Below are 24,240 nucleotides of genomic sequence, written 5' to 3'. Positions count from 1 at the left end.
ATTAGTTATAGGTAAAATATTTTTTAAAAATGGTGCTTGACTGGCTTTTGTTTCATTGTTTTATTTAAGTACTTACATTCCTGTAAAAAGTTTCCAACTCTTAACAAAAAGTGCTCTGCCACGCCTCGTCAGCATTTTTCGGACTTTCCGTCGCCCACTCTTATCAAAGCCGTTTTGGCCAAGTCCTGGGGCCAGAGTGGCCAGGCCCAGAAACAGAGCTGCTGGCCATTAGCACGGAGTCACAGAACTGTGGAAATCGGGGGTCGGCGTTCGAGTCGGAGGTAAACAGGGCACACAACACGAGGACCAGCTCGTGGCTTATGTTTTATGCGGGTTAACGTTGGTCACTGGGCGGTTCAGAAAGGGGGTGGTCCCCGGTCCCCCCCAAAAACCCAATTCCGACCGGTGAGAACCCACGCCCGAGGCAGCCGGCTTGGCTTTAACACCATCTCGTTCGAGGCTCCGAATTTTCGAGCATGTCCACCGATGGTTGCCGGATGCGGGCAATCAAAATCTGTGGCCTACTTGACTGCCAGCTATTTGGACACGATTTCGAGCTAGCCTTAGTTTGGCCAACGGTTTTCCCCAAAGCGTCAAACGGAACAGTTGGTACACCACCCACCACCCACCAGCTGCCAAAATCAACCCAGCTCAGCCAAAGCCCCAAATTCGGCTAATAACGACAGGTGTTCTGTTTTGAATTTCATTTTTTCCTCAGTTTTATTTTTGCTTAAAGTTCTTTTTGGTTTTAATTGTCTTGGTTTTTAAATACTCGTTTCATCTATTTGATTCAGTGCGTCATTATGTTAAGGTTTCCTCTTTCATATACGTATAATATCTCTATATAAATATTTGGTTTAATTTATTTATCATACAAGTGAAACTTACTCTAGCAAACTGCGAAAAAAAAGTATGGGGAATTCAGAAATTAACCATAAAACATGATCTCTTTTACGTTGCCTTTTCATATTGGGTTTCTATTTTGTATTTTTAATTAAATATGCGTAGACTGTACGCAGTTTGACTATTTACACAGCTGTCTGTATTTTATTTTTTTATTTACCATCTCGCGCACAGTTTTCTCCTCTTCTTCGTCTACTTTATTTTCGAACATTTCAAATAAATTACATGCAATGTTTTATGCGCGGTCATAATTCAATTTCTTCGTCCGCTCTCTTTTTTATTCGTGTTTTATCTTCGAGTTCTACTTTAAACACAGTTGGCACAGAAATTTCCATAGTTTGGTTTGGTTTGGTTGAGAGAAGGAACTGAACCGAACTGATGATTGAGATGCGTGTTTTTGTGTGTGACAATGGTGGCCAACAAAGTAGTGCGGCATTGGTTTTTCCAACTCCGGCCGGTCTGAGAGCTACTTATTTAAATGCACTGCCAGCCATTTTCGTTATATTTGGTTTTCGATGGCCGGCAGCAAAAATGCATTTTTTGGCCTATGCGCCATTTTAATTAATTTAATTTGTTTTCGTTCTCATATATTTATTTCAGTATTATTTTATCTCTTATACGAATGCGTGTAAAATATCCTATATGTATGTTGTGGTGTCTGTGGAAAATAATATTTTTTGTTTTTCATTAAATTGTACAAAGTGCGTTTCGAGTTTTTTCCTTTTCAGCTATAAATATTTAGGTTATTTGCTATCAAAAATGCCAACCAAAAATATTTGATTTAATTTATGTATATATTTCGTTTTACTTTTTTATGCTGACTAAATCATATATATATTTTTTATACACTTGCTCTTCGGTACAGTTTTATTGGAGTTGAAATTTTAATGGGGTTTTATGAATGTGGACTCCGCCTGCAAATGGCAGAGGCTCTTAAATTTTTAAAATTCTCATTGCAGCCAGTTGTGTGTTTCGTTTTTAGTTCATAATTTTTGTCCTAGTTTATGGTCTATAAAATAAAGTACTTATGTCTTGTTTTTTACGCTTTTCGTTTGTTTGGTGTTTTGCTTAATCCTACTGCAACTGCCAAAAGTTTGATTGTTTATATGGGTTATGAGCCGTGTCTTAAATGGTAGTTTTGCATACAGCTATTCATTATTCTTTGCTTGTAGTTTTTACAAAGTCCATATAACTTTAGGAATATAGCTTACTGCAGCTACTTTTGGGAAATAATTTGTGTTCAAACGACGAACATAAATGCTGACATAAAACAAGTTATTGCTCGACATAAATATTTACATTTGATTGGCTGTGTTGTTAAATTCTTTTGGCAGTTTTGATTAAGATGAAGTGAACATATCTCTGGCTTGGAGTCCTACTTAATTCATTAATAACAATTGCATTCATTAACTTGTATCGACTTGTATTTAATAAACCACTAAGTGATGCTCTTTGCTTAAGTGCTTGTGCTGTACGATAAAACCCAAAAGTGCCGCCACCTCAGTAGACTATATAGCTAATACCTATACAATACGTGTATATCGTACTACGCCGGGTGTGAGTATTATTCATGTAAATGCTCGATTTGCTTCTGTTTAAACGTAGTTCAGTATGTGCATGCCGTAGATCACAACACTTTAGAGATTTCCTTCGACTCGTCGTAACTCCTTTTCAAATGCTGCTAACAGTTTTGTTTTATTCCTAGTCTAGTCGCTTAAAAGTTAATGCCAGAGAGGCCCTACGCATGGGGGTCTGCTCCTCGAGTTGCTGATTCTATACAATTTCATTGTAGTTCATGATCTTCCATTTAGTTGCTAAATGTGGTTTGTTTACCTCCTTCGATCGGGTGCTATGTGCTATTTGGTAAATTGCCGAAGGCATCTAAGTACTGCACACGAATTGTTTGCTCTCTAGCTGATCTAACTCTTTAAAGGTACCTAATTTACAATAGTTTAATTTTTTCTTTTCCTCGTCGTATGTAGTCCAAATAAAACAAGAAGTAAATAAGGTATTTTTTCGTGGGTGAAATAAATAATTTCAAAGTCAAGACTGGCTATTAGAAAATAAAACTGTTTTAAAATAATTTGTTTTTGAAACCTCTAAAAATTTCAAGGCAACACTAAACATGTCAAAAATGTGATAATCAAATTTTAAATAAAAATGTCGGCCTGTTTGAAAAGAATTTTTAGGCACATAACATAAATTGTGGTTTTCCTTTGTTTTTATTATTATTACTATTATTTATTTTAACATTTTTTATAAAACTGGTTATTTGGGAATAGGTTTTAGTCCTGACTTTTTGTTACTCGAGTAAACCTATATACAGACTAGAAAGTAAATAAAGTTCGAATACAAATTCGGTAAAAATGAAATAAATCCAAATCCCCAAATAATAATTCCACTGCAGTGCACTGGTTAGAAGAACAAAACACATTTCTCCTTATGACTACATACAAACATTTTGCTAATGCTCATGTTGTTACTCCCAGAAGCGTTTAGAAAAGTTATCGGCTTAAAATGTAGATTCTTTAGTGTTCTCATACCTCCAGGCGTCGACTCTGTGTCTTTAAAATCTCCAGGCCAGATTTTGAACGGGATCAGCGGACTGATCCGTCGGTCAGGCCAGTTCCAGTTCCATGGAAAGCTCCACATGATCGTAGTTGGTGCCACAGCCGGCGGCAACATATCACACGGTGGTCTCCCGATCCACGTGGATATATTCGACCGGCTGGAGTCCGTGTCAGGAGGCCGGGTCGATGTAGAGCGCCTCCTTCTTGAAGTCCTTCTTCAGGGTTCCGATGCTGGCGGCGGAGACGTTGCCGTTGCTCGCCCCGTTCATGAACCCGATGCCCACGCCCATGCCGCCCATACCGCCCATCCCGCCCACTCCCATTCCGCCCACGCCCATGCCGCCCACTCCGGCGCCCTTCTGCACCACCGACTTTTTCCGCTTCCTCATCAGCCCGAACATGCAGAATATCAGGCAGGCGGTCAAAGCGGCCGCAATGCAGCCCAGAGCGGCGAACACGCCGCCCGGCAACTCCAGCAGCTTGCGAGCGGTACCGCACTCCTCCTCCGACTCGTCGAATCCGCTGGGGCAGTTGTGGTGACCTAAAAAGAGGAGAACAGGAGCATTTAGAACCGAAAAGCTATTTTATAGTAAGCCTAACTTTGGAGTTTTCACACAACCGTCGAGTTACTAACAACAAATTCGAGGAAATAGGAGCCCCATTCACCTACAAACCAAATCAATGTTAAAACTGGAAAAAACTTTACGTATACATTGTAAAAACAACAGAGTTTAAGTTGAATCTTTTAAAACTGCATACACAAAGAAAACACAATTGCAATTTTCGGATAAAGAAATTCCAATAGAAATGTCAAAAAAAAACTTGCAAAAATTGTTGCCTATGTTAAATGATTTTTTTTAAATTAAGACATATTTTTATCATACTCATCTCGTTATTGAAAATACCTAGTAATAGGTAAAAAGCAACGAAGCTGTTTCAATTTTTATTATTCCAATTAACTTAATTAAAGTGTAACCTTATAAAAGTGATGCCTATGTTAGATGATTTTTTTTTTTTTTAACCCATGTTTTGATCAAATTCCGCTTTATTAAAATCAACTAGTAAAAGTTAAAAAGCAATGAACCTGGTTTCACTTTGTACTAAACTATTCCAGCGTTAACTTTAAGCTGAAAAGATTTCGTTAGTGTAGGAACAGATCCAGAAACCGATATGGAGGCAGTGTCGAGCACTGATTGAAAAATTGAAAGTAGATTGGGGCTCTGGGCAGCAATCGGGGAAGCTGGGTGGCCTGCTCTAAGGTTACAAATTGAATGCAGTGTCACTTGAGTGGCCCGTGGGGTCCGAAAGCTTGTTTAATGCCCTGGCTTTTGCGGTTAACCAGCTCCAGATGCAGACGCGCCTGGTTGCCCATAAATAATTGAAGCTAAAAAGGCAAAGTCCAGGCCAGCCTTTGTATTTTTTTCCCGAAGCGTACCTTTTAAAGAGTCTATGCGGCTTTAAGTGCATTAGTGAAAAGAAATCGTTTCTTTTTCAATAAGCTGCTTGTATTAGCTCTCCTCAAACGTATTTATTGAGTGTCCTTAAAGACAACCTTGTATGTTATAATTATTGAAATATGTGAGCTGGAATACATTAAATAATGTATGTATTTCATCGGCAATTTAATAAGTAAAATGCAAAACTAAAGTGCAATATTAGTTAAAACTTTCATAAGGGTAGCTTATATAATTACAAAAAATTAATATAAACTTTGATTTGCTTGCCTACTAAAATAAACAATTTAACTGTTTAGAATATTTATTTTAAAATCATTTCTTTTTACCAGGGTATTTTAAAGTCTGTAAACATAGTAAGCTGCACTTATTTTTGTCCCCTACTTTTCATCTCTCAAGTGCATCGCAAATAAGTTTAGACCAGCTGTTGCGGCCTTTTGGGTTGGTCCGTTGCTGGACTGGGACAAACTTTTTGCGCAAGACATTTCGAGGTTTTGCTGCTGCGGGTTTTACCAACAAGCAGCCATCCCACCAGTCGGCCAACAGCCAACAGCCAACAACGAACAACCGCCGACAACGACAACCGACCAACGAAGCAACTCACAACCAGCAGGAGTTGTGCAGCCTGTGTGCAGTTGTCAGGAAACTTTGCCTGATTACAAAAACGTGGACAGCCCGCCTTGAAATTAACAGACAAGCCAGCCACAAGTGAAATTTTTGGTTGCCTACTGCCGGGAGCACGCTGCAACTGGATAGCTCCAAGCCAAGGGCCGAGCGCCAAATCACGTACACATAATGCAAAACTTCAGAACGAGAGGGGAGTTCAAGGACTCTGTTTAGTGAGGCTTCAAATTCTGGGTATCCTAAGCCTAAATAGCTCTATCGGTATACACAACTTAACACTTGCTGGTGGTATCGCAAATGATAGTTTTTTATCTAGAGCAACACCATTGACTTTAAAGTTTAAACTAATATCTTATATATATAAATCTCCTGTCACGATGTTTGTCCGCGATGGACTCCTAAACTACTTAAGGGGGGCTTCTCATGTAAAATTTAAAAAAAATCAAAAATTTTTTTTTTTCATAAATCGATAGAATAACGTCTTGAGAGTATATTCCCGAAGTTTTATGACTCAACTCTCAATATTATGGAAAATATCAGTGATTGAACGAGCGCGCTCAAGTTCAAGACCCACACTAACTCAAAACTTTAAATCGTTTTTTCTCAAAACTATGTTTTCAAAAACGCGGTACACGATTACGGAAAAACTACTGAACCGATTTTTGATTTCTAAAAAGTGTTTTGCAGATTATACATTGAACGAGTGCGTGAATATCTGATATTGTGAAAAAAAAGTTATTTTATACACTTTTCAGCCCAATTCAGCAAAAAAAAAGACGAAAAAATGACACTTTTTTTTCAAGACGTGATTTCAATATTTTAAAATCGAATTTTTTGAAGTGGCTGACATTCACGCACTCGTTTGAACCTTGCTGCATACAAAAAAATTTTTTTGTTTTTTTCAGATGAAAACTTTTTGCTCCACACTGTACCGCAATAAGTCCCTCAGCCGCGTCGAGCTACACGCGCCCTTGTATAAGTCCGCCATTTTGTTTTTTAGAATTTTCAAAAAATGTTTTTCTCATACTTTAAACATGTCTTCAAATATGTGCAAAAATTATTTGTGTAAGTTTTCATTTTCCAAGAGAAAAAAATTCCCAAAAAACCACTACTTTTTGGCATGTTACATGAGAAGCCCCCCTTAACCGATTTTAAATTCAATTGGCACACCGTGTGCAGTCTGGTCCAACTTGAGAGATAGGATAGCTTAGATCTTTAATTATAGTCGCAATTTTATTTTATTGCAAATTATTTGTCTATAATAAATTGACAGTCACAATACATAGGATACTTTTTATCCCGTTCGACATACCAAAAATCACATATAAAGTGAGTTACTACCGCTACCATAGCATTTTAACTAAATTTTTGTGGTTTTGGTGAATTGAAGTGAAGTGAAGTTTTTTGTGGTTTTGGTGATGGCTTCGTTTTATGTAACATTTCGACAGCGTTCCCGTGTGACGGGAAATCTTCTGTAAAAATCTTCTGTACGCCTATTAGTCATTGAACTCCTCCTAAACGGCTGGACTTTTATTCCAGGGGCTTAAGGATGGATTAGATTTACAATATGTTAAAAAAAAAATTTATTATTTTTATCGGATATATGGCTTGGGAGTTGTTACAATAATAAATTTGGGAGTTGTTAAAATAATAAAATTTTTAGAAAAAGTGATAATGATACAAACAAACAAGCAAACAAATTTTACCTCTTTATAATAATTGTGTGAAAGGTAAAACTATTTAAAAAAAAACCAGGCGAAGCTGGGACGGGCAGCTAGTTTAAAATAAAAACAAGGTCCTGATATTTTCTTGAGTTTAGTTTTAGGAAAGGTTTTCTTTCACCATAGTATCTGTTCCTTGTTTAAATTCCAGATTTAATATAAATAAATATTCTGAGCTACGTTGCTTGCTTAGACTTTCGATTAAATCAGTTTATGTCTGACATACATTTTCCTTTTCGATTTATGTCCCCGAATGTGGATAAAATACTTTATTTAGCAGGTGCTCAGCAGCTTTGAATCGAATGACTTTTCCTATGCATGGGACCTCCACATACTACTTAATATTTAGTGCTCCTCTGCCAAACCCATTCGACGACCCTCTGAGAAATGGGCTGTGGCCTCAACTGGCAATCTGTACTCACCATCACACCACAAGCTGGCCGCTATGCATGCATCAATTTCAGGACATTTGTATTCGCAGTCCGACTCCTTGGGAAAGAAGCCGAACTCGTTCAGCGTTTCGTTGGCCGTCGCCCCGCCTGCAGAGCCTCCGGCGTTGGCAGCAGATCCTGTGCCACTGCCCCCCAGCCCGCCCATCCCCGAACTGGATCCCGGGGAGGATTGCGACGAGGTCTGGGAGCCCATGCCCGTGGTCACGCTCGCATTCACATGCAGGTCCAACTGCTGCAGCAGCGCGTTCTTGGTGCGGTGGATCTCCAGCCACGTGAAGGAGATGTCGCCCGGCTCCTTCAGGATGGGCTCCAGCACCAGGCTGATTGGTCTGCAAGGGGAGAGATTGGAAAGGGGGGCGATTACATCACTGCGAAAAAATATTGTCTTAAAAGTTATTCAATAAAAAAATTTGTATGCTTGTTCATAAAAAAAAAACATAAAAACTAAGATAGCAAATCTTAGCTGTTTGACATAGTGACATGTTTTTCTCTTATTTGTAATTTCTATTAAATTAAATATTATATTGTTATTTATACTTTAAAGAAACATTTTTTCAAATAAAACTTTATTGGTTACCAGACATCAAAATCTAATTTGTTTTTTATCTGTTTAAGGATGCTAAAATATCAGACAAAAATTTAATCCTGCATTTACATTCCCCTTGCCTCTGTCATGCTCTACATAACTTTCTGAACAGCCATCCTGGAACATCCTTTGCCGTTTTCTTGGTTTCTCCGGAGCCTAGTAGTTGCTCAAGTGCAACTAATTACTCGCAACTTTCTAGTTGCCATAGACAAAATATCTTACTCGCAGTTTGGCTCAACTCGCGCATTAAGCGAGTTAGCTGTCGAAGTTTGGTTGCAAGAAGCGACAAACAATGTGATTCTTTGAAATCATTGAAATTAAATGTTTAACATGGCAACCAGAACTGTTTATTACAAAGTTATTATATATAATATTATATACGACAGCAATACAGTAAATTAGAAAATCTCGAAAACTACCCTTGATTGCAAATCTGTTGTACATTATTATTAATCAGGGCTAACAGAGTTATGTTCTTAAAAACGTAAAAATATGTATGGATTTATGGACGAAAAAATAGAGAAATATGGACGAAATATGGACGAAAAAGTTGACAAATATGGAATAAAATGGATAAATATGGATAAATATAGGTAGTATAGACGAAAAAAGGGATAAATATAGGTATACAAATGGATAAACGTAGACGATTATATCGATCATATCAACTTTTTATGACAATGAACAATTAGAAATCGCTACAAACAAAAGTGCACCGTTTGTCTCAAAGATCATTGCAGATTAGTAAAAACAAAACTACGGCGTTTGTCACTCAATATTTGTTTATATGATGAAAATGAACGCTCAATTAGTAAAGTATAGGTAAGGAAAACGACAGAAATTTCATAATATTTGAGCCAAACATATCTTTCTATAGGTTTTCAGACACTTTAATGCTCAAAATATGGATTTATTCAAGTGATTGTGCAAAATATGGATTTATAGGAAAAAAGGCGAAAATATGGAAATAAATATTTTTTCATTTAAAAACATAACTTTGTTAGCCCTGATTATTATATTTAGATACTTCAGCTTTAATCAAGACTAAATTTTTCTTCAGATAAATAAAAAATATGTAAAGACATAGAGGTCGAATATTGCAGGTAGAGGTCATTTGTTTTTTGTAGTGTATCTTATATTTAGTCTCTTACGTTTTTGATGAAAATGTTAAAATGTATTTTGACATTCAAATTTATTTTACAAAATATTACCATCCAAAGTATCTTGTTGAGCAAAGGTTAAGCATTTTTCAATCTTCTTGATTTTGTATTTTTTTTTCTACTTACTCCCTGAAGAAATTCCACATTGCAGTGCTTTAGAGTGTGGTAATTTTAATTCACAACTGAGTTGAAAAGCTCGCAATTAATTATCTAAAAAGGCTCAACACACTCATTAGCCAGTTCGGATATCCAGTGCAGTGTCCAATTACCCTTTGGGGTCCCATAAAAATATGTTTTCACATGTCGTCCACAATGCAACATTCCTTCTCTCTTTTTTTTTTTTTTTTGGTTTCATCCTTTCTCCCTTTTTTATGTTCTGCGGCGACAAAATTGAGCAAAATGCAAACATGGGCGAAGGGAAAAAATTGACCATAAAATTTAATGGCAACACGTTAAATGCAGGACCAGGAAAAGGGACCGAAGGTTGGTCAACTGGCCCGACTTTTCCCCCAAGAATCGAGTGAACGTCCAGGTTCAACGGTTCATTTCGGTGGCACGCACCTTGGACATAAATTGCCGGAGCACATACGGCCAAGTTCCAGCAGGCAAAATGCTCTTACCTGTATCACCCTTTTACCCCCTTTCGCCCCCTTTCCCCCAGTTTTCCACCTGTCTTCGCCTTCTGCTCGTTTTGCATGCTTCATGTTAACAGCAAAGGTGAAAACTCTAGTAGTTCAAGTACAATGAATTCACTTCCCTGTGAAATATTCCTCCAACCTTCTTGCTTTTGTAGATTTTAATGTTTTCTTTACAATTATTAAACCAATTTAGTTTTAACAAGAAAGGAAGCTAGCTTCGGCAAGCCGAAGCTTATATACCCTTGCAGTCATTAAATATGTCAAACAAAATACATAAAGGCTAACAACATCGAATCTATGACGATTTTTCTATTATTTACCATATTGTTCATATGACAGCTATATGATATAGTCGTCCGATTTTGATCAAATTTAATATGTATTTATAATTTAATAATTTATAATTTAATATACTCAAGACTCATTAGAAAACTCTATATTCCAAAAATCATGATTGTCTGATGAAAAACAACGAGGTTATAATTTTATTTCCGTTATTTATATATAGATCTATAGATTTTCGATCTTTCCTATGGCAGCTATATGATATAGTACTCCGATTTTTATGAAATTTTTTTCTCGATTTAAGAGTATTTCAAAAACTTGATGTTCCAAAAATCATGCTCGTGGCATTAAAAACAACGACATTATAATTTTTTTCCATTATTTATATATATATTTTTTGATCTCTCCTATGGCAGCTATATGATAGAGTTGTCCCATTTTGATAAAATTTAATACGAAATTCAATAGCAGTTAGAAAACGCCATCTGGAAGAAATCAAGTCGATCTGATCAAAAACAACGGAGTAAGAATTTTTTATTTCATTCTCTTGTATGGGAGCTATCCGATATAGTCGGCCGATCCGGCTCGTTCCGACCTATATACTGCGTGCAACAACTACACAACTTTTGGGAAAGTTTCAGCGAGATAGCTTTAAAACTGAGAGACTAGTTTACATAGAAACCGACAGGAGGACAGACGGGCAGACGGACAGACGGACAGACAGACAGACGGACAGACGGACAGACGGACAGACGTACAGACGGATTTGGATTCTGATCGTGATGCTGATCAAGAATATATATACTTTATGGGGTCTGAGGTGTCTCCTTCACTGCGTTGCAAACTTCTGACTGAAATTATAATACCCTTTGCTCTGCAAGGGTATAAAAACAGCTAGAATAACTTTGGTGTCTTTGCAAACATTTGAGAATCATTAGATTAATAAAATAATTATTTATTAATTGAATAATTAGGATAAACAGTTTGAAATTGTTAAGAAAGACATAGCTAAAATGTAAATAGTGGCGATCGAAATTGAGTTTTTTCTAAAAGGCATAACAAACAGATGACCCTTTAATGGTGCCTAATAAATATCATCGTTTAATATTTTTGTTTGGTGTTGCACACAGATTGGCTAATAATGCGTTATTTATTTGACCATAATTGTGTGCTTGCGTTTATGTCTGACGGCCATGTTTGTTTGCCTGGACTTCATCTCGTTTACGTTCTCATTTTTTTCGTTTCTTTATAGCATATTTCTTTGCGCTCAATTTCCTGTATTTTGTTGCCGTCGTAGCCATTTCCTGTTATTGCATTTTTAAGCAGGACTCTTTGATGGAGATCTGGGGAGCCTGGCGTCCAGGCATGAAAACCTTGTGCCTGTGCATTAAGTGCAGAAGTTTTTTGAAATATTAGCAACTATTAAAATGCAATTAATTTTGAGTGAAAAATTCCCAAAAATACTCGAGCTAAGAGGCTTTTTGTGTAGCGTCCAGGTGCTCGAGTGGACTTAACTCACATGCACTTGATAATGGAAATGAGTCTCTGTGCCAATGCGCATGAATGTTTCTAAGAGTTGTCCTTTCGGGAATGGGTAATTGGTCAGGCAGGATTGGTGGCCTTCATCAGAGCGTGAATTTCAGAACATGTTATACGACAGTCTTTTATTTTTTATGGGGGGATGTCACAGAATTCTCTGGGGTTTTCAAAACAAACAAAAGTTTGAGAGAAAACTTCCTTAGACTACATGACTTCTAATCTCAAAACCAACTGTAGTGCACTTTTAGTAACTTTATTCAAGTGTTTTAAATCTAAACAACAATAGAGATAACTCAAAGATATGGCCCAGGTAAAGATTTTCATTGCTTGAGACTGTTATAAGAAGATCACTATTAATAATAGTGAATTACCAATTAGCTTCGAGACTTTAAATTAGCTATATTTAAAGCACAGTGACCAGCAACATTTCTTCTAAAAATGCTGGTATGACTGACCTAGAATATTTATATTTTCACTTACTTGTTCATGAACAAGGGCTGTCCGTTGGTCCAGTCCTCGGAGAAGATGTGCAGCGACATGGGCCGCGGTCCACTTTGCGCCGGGCAGACGACCCTCATGGGTCGCAGGGGTCGTCCGGAGTAGATCATCAGCCGGTTCTTGGTGTGGCACCTCATGGCGTCCTCGGAGGTGGGATCCACGGGCAGGTAGGCGCCCCAGGTCTGGACGAAGAGCGACCTCTCGGCCGACTGGGCCTCGATGTACCAGGCCAGCCCCTCGCAACTGGCGTCCTGGGTTTTCAGCGGGTACTTCAGTTCGTCCTCCCCTCCGGCTCCCTTGAGTTTTAGCTGTTTCCTGCAGTCCGGCTGTCTTTTGAACTCGTAGGAGGCCGAGAAGAAGACGTCCGCGAAGTCCTCGGAAATATTGAGCCTCGTAACCGTGAAGGAGAGCTCCATGATCCTCGAGTGGGAAACGAAGGTGAGCGGCGCATTGCTGTACAGAGCACTGGAGTTATCGCAGAAGCATCCCAGTTGGATCTTCACGTCCCTGAATGGAACATCGAACAGACGCAATTCCGTGATGCGACCCTCCGGATCGAGTTGGTTGCAGCGAGGTCTGCCCGTATGCAGGTCAGAGTCCGTGGTGCAGGCTGTCCCCTCGCCAAAGGACACATTGTGCAGGACCAGTTTGACCCTTTCCGAAGGACCCGCCTCGAAGCGATACAAGCAGGTTATGTTTTTGGCACCGCCTCGTCCGTAAAGGAACACATTCCTGGGAACCTGGATGTTGCCCTTGCGCTTCTTGAAAATCCTCGAGCAGAGTGGCGGCACTGGATCCTCTCCCCTTCTTCCCGCCCAGGTTTCGCCACCCTGCTCCGTGTCCACAAACTCGTAGTTTAGGGCGAACTGAGCCGGGAACAAGGCGGTGCCAGTGTGCGTATGGAACTCCAGTTTCTGCAAAGGAAAAAAAAGCTTAGTATTGGAATACAGGTCAAACAAATTGGTTTGAGCATTTTTTAAACTTTATAAACTCAATTCCTTAAAACTAAAATGTAAAAAAAAAGAAAAATAACTTGGCTTCAATTTCGTAAACTTATTTCTTAGGTTTAGGTTTTTTTTAATGTTTATTTTCATAAAATGTTAGAAATAAGTATTTTTCTTGCTATACTAAATTTGGTGTTAAAAAGTCAGAATTGCCTTTTAACTAACGAAGTATTTACTGTATTTTTTGGAATCGAATTAAATATATGCATTTTTGAAAATATTTTTTGTTCAGTGTAGAGCTGCACAATGCGCGGAGGCTTCAATTTGGCATCACAATATTTGCAGTTCATATTTGTCAACGAGGAGCGACGTCAAAAAGGCTAAGCAAGCTTATTGCGGTTGTCTGTTTGTCCGTGCATGCCGCCAATGCCGCCCCCGTACCGCCCCCCACGACCGCTCCGTCCCGCCCCCTTGCCGCCTACAGTATTTGCCTTTGTGTGCTGTGTGTGTGTGTGTGTGTGTGGGGCTTTGGCGAATTTGAATTTGGCGCCCGCCTCTGGGAAATTTGCTCCGCTCCTTCGTTATTTGTGCACGTCTGGCGATGCAGTCGAGTGTTTAATTTGATTAATTTTGTCAAGTTTAAAGCAAACACGAAGCGCTCAGCGCTCTGCCAAAAAATTCCCAGCTTCCAGTTCGCAGCTCTCCAGCTGCGTTTTATTTATTTGTGAGGGCCCTTGGGCGTGCCAAATTGGGCACTCGGCATTCGTTACTCGCCCAGCCGCCCAGCAGCCAAGCAGCCAAGCAGCCAAGGTGCAGTCGCAAAGTCGTGTTTCCCATTGCCTTATTTTTATTTTCGTCTTAATTTTATTTTTATTTTGCAAGCCATGGCCCGAAACGAACAAAGCAAACAGCGGCAGCTGACAAATTAGAAAAGTCCTTTGGTTAAGTTCTTATTTTCGTTCATTTCGTTGTGATGGCAAACGAAGCCCGAAGGCAGACTACGCTTTTGATTGGTCTGACGCGGTAGGAGAATGAAGAGTGGCTCAGTTTTAGGAGGCCACAAAATATCAAATTAAAAACGGTGCATTCTTTATTAACTGAAAATTGCCCTATCAACAGCAACTATTCTAAAACTATTTTTGTTTTCTAAAATAATAGTATTAAAGCAAGAGATTGGTTCTCAAAGTAATTAAAAATCTTATTTTAAGTGTAGTTCTGTCAACCTTTCCAATTAGGAATCATAATTAACACGTGATCCACCATAGCTTTCTATCTTTGGACTAGAAAAAGCTTTTAATATTTCTAAAGTTACTTGGGTTTATTTTATCTATGAATTGCACAATAAATTTAGTGAAACTAAACTGATATTGGTATTCTAAGTAAAAGTATAACCAATAAAAAAAACATGTTATATAAGATTTATAAGAAATTAGGTAATGCTAGTATCTCTAACTCAAACTTTCCTAGCTGAAATGTATTTACTTTAAATTTTATTGAATATGCTCCTTAACTATTAAAAGTACTTACCAAATCCCTGCCGGTGCTCACGTAGCTCTCGAGCGGACTGCACGGCCTCTGCTTGTTGCCGCCCATTACGGCGCTACTTCCGCTGACTCCGCTTCCGATGGCCGTGTGGTCGCAGAGTTTCGGGGTCTCGTAGTCGTAGATCTCCAGCATGAGGCGCCTCTTCCCCTTGGTGCTCATCAGGGCCACGGCACTATTGCGATCCGAGCTGACGACGGCGGCAGCGGAGACCTCCTTGGAGGACTTGCCACCGGAAATAAAGTTCAGGGTGTCCTTCACGCCGGACAGGGATTTTCCCGAGGCTCCAGAGCCAGAGGATCCCCCGGCGGAACCCCCTCCCTGGTAGCCACTGTACTTGTTCTCCTGGTTGAACACACTCGACTGCGTGGGTCCGTAGATGTAGGTGTCCACCGGGTTCCAGGCGTTGTCGATGTTCACCCGCAGGTTCCGATTCAGCTTCGGATTGCTGGCACTGTAGTAGTAGCTGCCGTAGTTGCTCTGGTTGAGCAGCGTGGGCTTGCCCCCGTCCGCCGACGAGGCAACGGGGGGGCGGTGGGGGCGGCTGTCCGGTGGTTGAACTTGTCGATTTCATGGGCACGTACGTCCCGTAGCTGTCCCACATCCTCAGGCGGGTTATCCACGGTGGCAGATCGCTCTGCAGGAAGACAATTGGAGAGCAGCGAAGAAAGCGAACACATGTTATTGTTTAATTCTCTTGTTGACATTATTTTTTGTGCACTGAGAAAAGGGGTGGGGTGACTTTTCACATGAGAATGAATCTCTTAAATTCCCATTTAACTCACGCAAGTAAACAAAAAATAATAAGGTATTTTTAAACTCAGCAAAAATAATCAACACCTAAATCCGAATTTCTAATTTTTGTTGTGTATTTCTATCGTTTACTATTTTGTGTATCATATTATTATTGATATTTAATATTTTATTATCATAGTAAATATATTGAAAAGCCCTAATATATTTAAAATAAAGTTACTGAAAATGTGAGTTACAGATTTTTTTCACTTCAAGTTCTTTGCTAAGTTTTAAAGATTTTTCCGAGTATGTGACATGTGCCATGATGCTTTTCATCGCACGCGTTTTTCACGCTTTCCCTTCGGCTGGTTGTTTTTGCCTTTGTTAGTTTGTCCGCTCGCCCTCCGCTTGTCACATGTCATATTCAAACAGTTCCGAGTGTGAGTTATTTGTCGTTTGTCACTGTACCATACCCCCCAACCCCCTATCCCCCTTCCAGTGGAGGGGTCTCCACACTCGACGGCTGTTGAAGTTGTAGTCTCAGTCTTTGCATTCTTCAAAGTCTCCTTGTTGTTGTTTGCAGGCATTAAATATTTTTCCTAGACGCCTCCTGGCTGACAATGTTTATGTTCTCCCCAGCATTCCGCTCCACTCCATTCTGCCTAGGCCCTGATTATTGTTGACTGTGTTAATAATGAAAAAGACAGTTGCAAACAGCTGTGGCTTGACTGGAGAAAATGAAGTAACGGACTCCGGACTCCGGACCCGGACAAAGTCGCTGGCTCGAAGTGTCGGCCCAGAAACTAACTGACAGCCATTTAAGCCCGCTGCCTCTGTTCATTTCATTTTCCTGATTTGCCTGACACTTTTACCTCTGCGTTGCAAGCTTAAGTTTGTCTGAACATCTTTAAAACTTAAAGTTATTTGCAATGTATGTCAAGGATGCACAGTTATATATGGCTATAAATAATCATTTTATTTTAAGTGAGATTCTGTGACAGTTTCTCGAAACCTTTTGAAGTGTAAACTCTTAGGAGAAATATTTTTGTCTTCTTTAATGAAATTGAAAACATTTGAAAAAGTTGAATCCAATGAGCAGTATAACTAATATTAGTTATGTTGCCTAGTAAACGTTTAAAACTTCATTTAAGTCAATATTATGTCACATGTTCTTCCCAAAGTATTTTAAGCCAACAACTAACCTGCGATTTCTAAATGGCTTCGAGTGCCATCACTTTCTCTGCTCCTAAATTTAATAAATTCCACAGACAAACCACACCAATAAGACCCACACTCAAAGGAAGCCACACGTGCTGCACCTTGATTACTTTCACACATTCTTCAAGACATTTTCGAAGGACGAAGTGGGGTTCCTGGAGACTTTCCACCTGACATGTAATCAGATAAATTGCCAAAAGCTTTCCATACACCCAAGGTCGTTCCCCGTCTAGACGAATTCCACATAAAACAGGGGCATCTAATTTATTTTTGGTAGATACATTCACCGGGCGTTTGTAAAATTTCGCTGCCAATTAATTTGGCCAGCCCATTGGGAAGGGAAAAGGGGGAAGGGGAGCAGATAAATGGTGACTGAACTCTCTGCCAACACCCACACAATTGTCTCTTCCGTTTTTGGGCCACGCCCCCCGCAGGATGCTCCCCTGTCCGTGTCAATTGCAGTCGCCTCACCTACACTTTAAATTGCGAAAAATGAAAAGCTGCCAGCAGCACACAAATAAACAAAAAATGGAAAAAAGGAATATATATCGAGGGGGCAGCGGGCGAAATAAGGAAAAACAACTTTGCAGTAACACCTACTATCTGTTCACCTACCGCCCACTCGACCTCCCTTCGTACAGAGAAAGAAATTAATGGTTAGTTATGTGTACAGCCGCACCGAAGTGCAAATTTACAAGATGAGGTATTCGTTTTGAGCAAAAGCGGTTTATACAGGGAATTAAAGCAAAACCTATGATTACAATAATGTTTTCTTATCTTTCAATAAGAACTTTGATATATTTTTGAATTGTATTAAAGGGTTTCTTGTACATTGAAATTATCTTTTTATTACTGGAAACTATTATTAAAAATTAACCGGATGTTAGAATTTTTTGATGACCAATATTTTAGGGCTTTAATATTATTGTTATATCGATGATATACTTATAAATTTCTTTCTCTGTATATCCACTCGCCCCTCTTTAGCAGCTTCAAATGGGAGTACAATAAAAAGTGACAGAACAAAAATATGTGTAAAATAAAACACAAAACGGGCGACTCCGGTGGGCGGGAGTACGAGAATGGAAACGGCAAAAACAGTTCATGAATTTTGTAACAGCGAGGAAAAAGTGACAAAAACAAAAAGCAGCAGGTAGTGGGGAACTGAAGTCACTGGAACGTGGGAGGTGCTTTTTTTCGAGGAGTGTGGGCCCAACAACAAGCTCACGAACAAGTGAATGCGAATTTTCTAAAATAAAAAGAAACAAATGAAACAAAAACAAACACACATACACACACACAAGGGAAAGCGAGGCAAAACAAACTTTTTAAATTAAGAACCAAAGTTAAAACTCGCCGACGAAATAAAAAACACAACAATGGGAATGGGAATGGGAATGATTGGAGTCTGGCTGCAGAGAAATGTTGGAAATATTTGTAATGCGAGGACATTTATGAGACCACGCAAAGCGTTGACATGTCGCCCATATCATTCCATTTCACCTCCTGTTATTTCAATTCGCATTTGAGCCCTGTGATCTTCTGGCCCACTCTGGAAATGGGAGCAATGTTGGACATTTTCAAGCACTTAGACAAACAGGTTTGGAAGTCAACCATGGTTTTAACTTTTGAGACTTTCGAACCTAAAGTAGAACTCGCATTCGAAGCGTAAACCTTCTTAAAGAATTGTTAAAAACTTCTGAGGCCCTAAAATTGTAATAAAATGCATATATGGGAAAGAGAAAGGACATTGCGTTTTTAATAATTACATCTTTAAGTTGTACCAATCCATTTTTTAAAAATCAGATTATATGAGTAAGGCTTTTATTTCCCATACCCTTCCGCTATCGATAACTTTCTTTTTTAAAGATATTAATCAGTTAAGTTGTAAAGATTTATTAATGAAGATAAGTTTGTTTTCCTTTTCCCTTCGCTTTTACTCCATTTGCAGTTGCGACCTGACTGAGCATAAATCATCGCACTTTAACATAAATCAGGGCCCCTTGGTGTAGGTCCTCCCATCCTGCGACTCGGACAAACTTTCGCCTGGCCTAGCCTAGATGACCATCCAGCTATCTGGGGACAGGGGCACCGCCTCGTCCTTTGAGGCACCCACTGACCCGCCATTACGCGCTATCGTAGTTCGTCCGGGTGAACTCAACATTCCATTCCACCTTGACACAATTCACGGACCGTTAGGCAGGCGACAACGAACATTTTAAATGCACACGGCGCTCTGATGAGTGCACTGAGAAAAACTGGGGAGAGGTGGTGGTTTGAGATTTGAAATTACTAAAAGATTCTGTACGGGTTCTCATCTAAAGGGATTTAATTCTGAGTTTTGTGGATTTTATTGTGAAGGCAGTCCACGCAGTGAAAGTGAAATGATAAAATAATTAAGAAATCCAACAACACAGAACAAATTAACTTTAAATACTTAAACAAAATATTTTTAATTCGTTACTAAGTTCAAAAGATTTTTAGCTGTTAATGTATTCACTCTCTTTCTTACACTATAATAAATAACCCCTTTATTTTGAACACTGAAGCTAGAGTCTGTCTCACGGTCATCAATATGGAATTTAGTGCACTCATTAAAGTGTGAGTAACATCTTTTTATAACTCAGAGAATAAAACACAGAATTAAATAAATGCGTTTTTCATATGGTCATATAATAGCGGTTCTAAAAATTTTAGTTTGCTATTTGGAAGCTTACGGTCCATTCTATTATATATTTTCCCCTTGCAGCTTGGGAAGAAAAGAGATGCACAATGGTCGAAGGATGAAGCAGGACGTTATTGTTGTCAGTGCCGCATTTTGATGCAGTGGCGATGCTGGCGGCAGACTTCAGATTCAAAAATGTCTCGTTAGGAGTTGCGTAAGCTTTCACTTAATTATACATTTTATACGGCGCATTTCTATGGCTGAATTTTTAATTGGCCAGCAGAGACAAAGTGTCGACCGACTGGCACTAATAGCAAGTCATGTCGGGGGATATGGAGATATAAATGGGGGAAAAGGGGCCAAAGACAATGGCATTTGGAGGAGACGCCGCTGGCGTAGACGCAGTGCATTTAAAAGACAATGCAAACGGCAAACGGTGTAAACCACCCAGCCACCCAAACACCCAACCACCCACATCCACCCAAGTCCCTGCCTTCCTGCATCCCTCCCCTGGGCATAAATTTTATGCATTTATGTAAACGGTTAACTATAACAGGGCTGAACGCCCACACTGGAACCAATAGTCATCGGCGCTGAGCAATTTATTTTTGTATTTTTAACGATTTCTTTAAGAAATGATTTCTTTAATTTATTCCATCTGAGTAAAGCGTTTTTGTCGTTAAATTCGATTGTAATATTAGATCAGGGTTATTGAAATGTTTTGCAATTTGAACCCTTTTAAGGTTTAACTTTTAAAAACTCGTATCTCAAAGACAGATATAATTTCAGATCCTACGTTTCTGTTTTCATTGCTTAAAATCTTATTTTAACAGATTTCTGGGATCTACTTGATTAAAAATTATTTTTTTTTCAGTGCATTTCTACCCCTTCCCCCGAGAGCTGTTCGGTTAAACGCTTTATGGCGCAAACACAGACGCTCGACAAAACCCAACCCAACCCAACTCACCCGTCCCAGCGTATTGTTGTCGTGTATCGCCTGCTGCAGGATCTGCAGATTGTAGCTGGTGAACGATAACCAAATCAGGTCACCAGGATATCCGTGAAAGTGGTACGTGCATGTCGTATTCGGCGGAAGCGTGTGACGCGGACTCACAATGCGTCCCATGCGACCGCGGCGCGAGAATAGCACATCATCTGAAAAAAATGGAGGGAAAAAAGCGGCGAGTGAGTGAGGAGGATTATAATATTCAAACACGCGTGTATGGATATAGATATTTATGTACGCCGATGTGCACAGTCGCTCGTCCTTCCCGATGCTTTTTAATGTCTCCTAAGAACATTGTATGACAAGCGGCTTACACGTGATTTAGGTTAATTTACAATGTGCGCCTGACTGGGGATTTTCCTTTTGTTTTTATATACTATAATTATCTCCGCATTATTGTGGGCAGATAGTGGATAAAACGATTGGTCGACCCAGCGAAAAAATATCCTTCTCACTTTTAAATATTAACTTAATTATAGTGAACGGAGGGAATTATAAGTAAATTTTAAACCTGAACAGAAACTTTGAAGTTTAAAAGAATGACTGGTAAAAAAGATGAGGAATTATTTTAAACCCTTTTAAGCTCTATGATCTTTAAACTCTACTCTGTGCTGTATGTTTCTTTGCCCAAACCCAATTTTTTAAAATCTTAAACCATGTCCTCTCATTAATCAAAGCCAACTTTGTATAACGTTTGAGTGGGATACAATGTTAAAGCAACGGCAGCTGCCTAATGTTGCAATTCCGGCTCTCGGCTTTAATTAAAGTTGCCAAGAGGAAACGGCAACAAAGAAGCGGCGAAACGAGCCGGGCTAACAACGCAGAGAGAAAACCAAAACCCAGAGCTACACAGCTTCAGCCTGGGACAACTTTGGCAACTTTTGATTCAAGTGACAAATTAAAAAAGGCAACGGGAGCAAAACAACGCTGCAAAAAGCGAAGGAGCCCGGCAAAAAGCAACATCTACTCGGGGCTTCAATTGGCAAAGTCGCCACGTTTTGTAGCAATGCGCCAGCAGGAAAAGCCGGGAAAAGGGGGAAAGCGGCGCTGGCTGAAGTGCCAGTCGATATAAAGGAAACAATCGTCAACGGTATCGATGATAACACCTGCGTCGATTCTAGCCGCTGCGACAGCTTTTCCAACTTGCCGGCGAAAGAGGCCAGAAGACTTTTGATGTGCCGCATCGAGTGGCAGACAGAAGGGAAAAGTTGCTGCAGCTGCCACAAGGCAAAAGTTGTCGGCCGACTGAGCTCGTTTTTTTTTTTGGGGAGCGTAGAGTTGAAGAACCAAGCCAGTTGGAGGCCAGCTCCCCTTACTCGCATACACTTCAAAAATTCTAAATACTTCTAACAAAGATGAAAGACCAAAAATTAAATCATATTAAACTCGTGGTTAAACCAGCAAAGCCTTATGCGTTTAAATAAATAATTTCAATAAATTTATATTTTTGATTACTGATTGTCAATATCTTCTTTTCTCTAAGGTTAGATTTGTATTCAGATTTATTGAGCTCAGTAAGTAAAATGTGTTTTAATATTTCTTTTTTTGTAATTTATAAATTTAATGCTTTATTGGCTTCCTGTTATGTTTTTGAATTACGCTTATTGAATAGTCCCAATATGATTTACAGAAAAATATCACAGCACAAACACAAATTGAAAAAAATATGATGCAAGTTAATTGAACCTATTTATAAAATCAAATTAAGCTTTTTGCGGTTACTAATAAAAAAACTCTGACGATATGTCATGAATAATTATTACTTAAACCGATTTTTACTTTCAACTTTTTGTTCCCGTGCATTGTGTGTATGCTTGCTAAGTAATACGTTTTTATGAGATTTTTATTGTCACATTTCGCTGGTTGTGGCATATAAAAGTAAAGTGGTCTTTAAACATGAGCTGCTCCTTGAAGGCAGCGAAAGCTGAATGCGAGTTTAAAAAAGTTGTGCCTACATTTGGGCGTCGTCGACGTAATCCGAGGAATAATAAATGCGTACATTGTTTTTGAAACCTCAAATCCATTGTTCATTCCATTTCTGTCATTTGATATATACAAATCAAATTTAACCCGCATTTCAAATGCATGAGAGTGTATGATTTTTTAGGCCCTCTGTGCGGAGTGGCTCAACCAAAGTGAACATTCATTGAATTTGCAGTCGAAACTGTCAACAGAAATCTCAATACCATTTTTCAACTCGCTGGGGAATTGTGATTTCACATAGCAACTAAAATGCTCAAAATAATCGACAACTCGGCACATGAAAGGCACACATAGAAGCATATAGAGCCCGGCAATGCATATGGCACATGAAATGTAATCATTGGCCATTGCTGCCATGGCATGTGAATTAGTTAACAGATGGCCGGTGGCACTTTTACCTAGAGATGGAAAAGTGGGTGGTACCTGTAACGAAGGCTGAATAAAACGGAAAATCTGTAGGTATATGGAGGTACTTCATCAATACCATTGTATTATTTAAAGTTTAATTTAAACAAAAGTTGATAGTTTCGTTGGATTTGTAACTCACATTCATTTGCAATAAATACTTGCATGCTGTCAAGGATAACTTATATTTATCGAAATAGTGTTAGGTAACTTAAATTTTGGGCAATAAATCATAAAAACGATGGCAATTGAGAGCAACGTAACGATAGTATCGCATGTCTTTTGAAAAAAACCAAAAACTAACCCTCAGTGCACACCTCTAATTTGCGATGGTACTCAGCTGGCCAAAGTTGCACGAGCTGGCCGCAATAAATTTCGCTTCGACACATTTGTGCTGACTGCGTGGGCCTTACAACAATGAGTGTACTGTAGTTCTCGTATATATATGTATATATACTGCCATATAGTCGCACACACGTACTGGAATAATTCAAGTCGGCAGGATTCGCAGGCGGGACTGTGGGTGCGTAATGGTAGCAATAATAATAATATGCTTATCAGCTGGCCATAAAGTGCGACTATCGAGTGGCAACACTGCGCAGACAGGTGTGTTTGTGGGCTCGGGAGCTTTGGACCAGGTATAGGAAACCGCAAGCCCTGGCAATAAAATTGTTATTTCTGCGATTTATTATTAGAGTGCATTTGGGCCGCCGGTGGCGGCGAAATGATGGCAACGGCTACGGTGGCTTTGTGTTTTTTCCCTTGGCCAGAAACCGCAAAATGTAGTCGCAACACATTTGGGGCATTAAATTATGGGGTGTTACTTTTATTGATTGCGGGGAGAAGGAAAAGGGACCTGAATCCTAACTATTGCTGATTGAGTAGCATTTCCATTTCCATTCTCCCTCCTTTTCCGTTGATTGTTTATTGGATCGCCGCTCTAGTTGTTGTTTTTCGATTTTGGGGGGCAGACCCGGTGCAAATTAAATAGATTTTGCCCCGCAGGCTGATATGTATATGTATATGTGCCCATAGCGAATTTACCAACTGGGTGTGTTTATTTTCGTTTTATGCTGCATTACATTTAACACATTCAAACAATTAGCCAAACCAGAAACCGAACCCCAGTGAAACTGTTTCAGGACGGCGATTTAAAATGCAAGTGGGGTCCACTACGAATATATCACTTAATGGATTGTCACGCATATTTGATGGCGCTGAATTGGTTTCGTTGAATAGCCGGTAAATCGCCATAAGCCTAATGGTCATTCAACATTAAACTGATAAATGTGCCGGGCGCTTTGGGCCGATT

The 24,240-nt window shown here is 39.3% G+C and overlaps 1 protein-coding gene across 1 annotated transcript in view; it reads right to left on the bottom strand.

Moving 5' to 3' along the window:
* Positions 1 to 689: 689 nt before the first annotated feature.
* LOC108088325 overlaps positions 690 to 24,240 on the bottom strand; it is a 73,674-nt gene continuing 50,123 nt past the window's right edge. Inside the window, 6 exon segments of the mRNA XM_017186063.2 lie at positions 690 to 4,014; positions 7,695 to 8,053; positions 12,413 to 13,344; positions 14,902 to 15,447; positions 15,449 to 15,553; positions 20,502 to 20,689. Of these exon segments, the coding sequence (XP_017041552.1) occupies positions 3,644 to 4,014; positions 7,695 to 8,053; positions 12,413 to 13,344; positions 14,902 to 15,447; positions 15,449 to 15,553; positions 20,502 to 20,689 (2,501 nt within the window). The 3' untranslated portion in view covers positions 690 to 3,643.

The sequence above is a fragment of the Drosophila ficusphila genome, unplaced genomic scaffold (assembly GCF_018152265.1).
Source record: "Drosophila ficusphila isolate 14025-0441.05 unplaced genomic scaffold, ASM1815226v1 contig_106, whole genome shotgun sequence".
NCBI lineage: Eukaryota > Metazoa > Arthropoda > Insecta > Diptera > Drosophilidae > Drosophila > Drosophila ficusphila.
The sequence above is the reverse complement of the archived record's forward strand: the minus strand, read 5'-3'. Positions and strand labels throughout refer to the sequence as shown.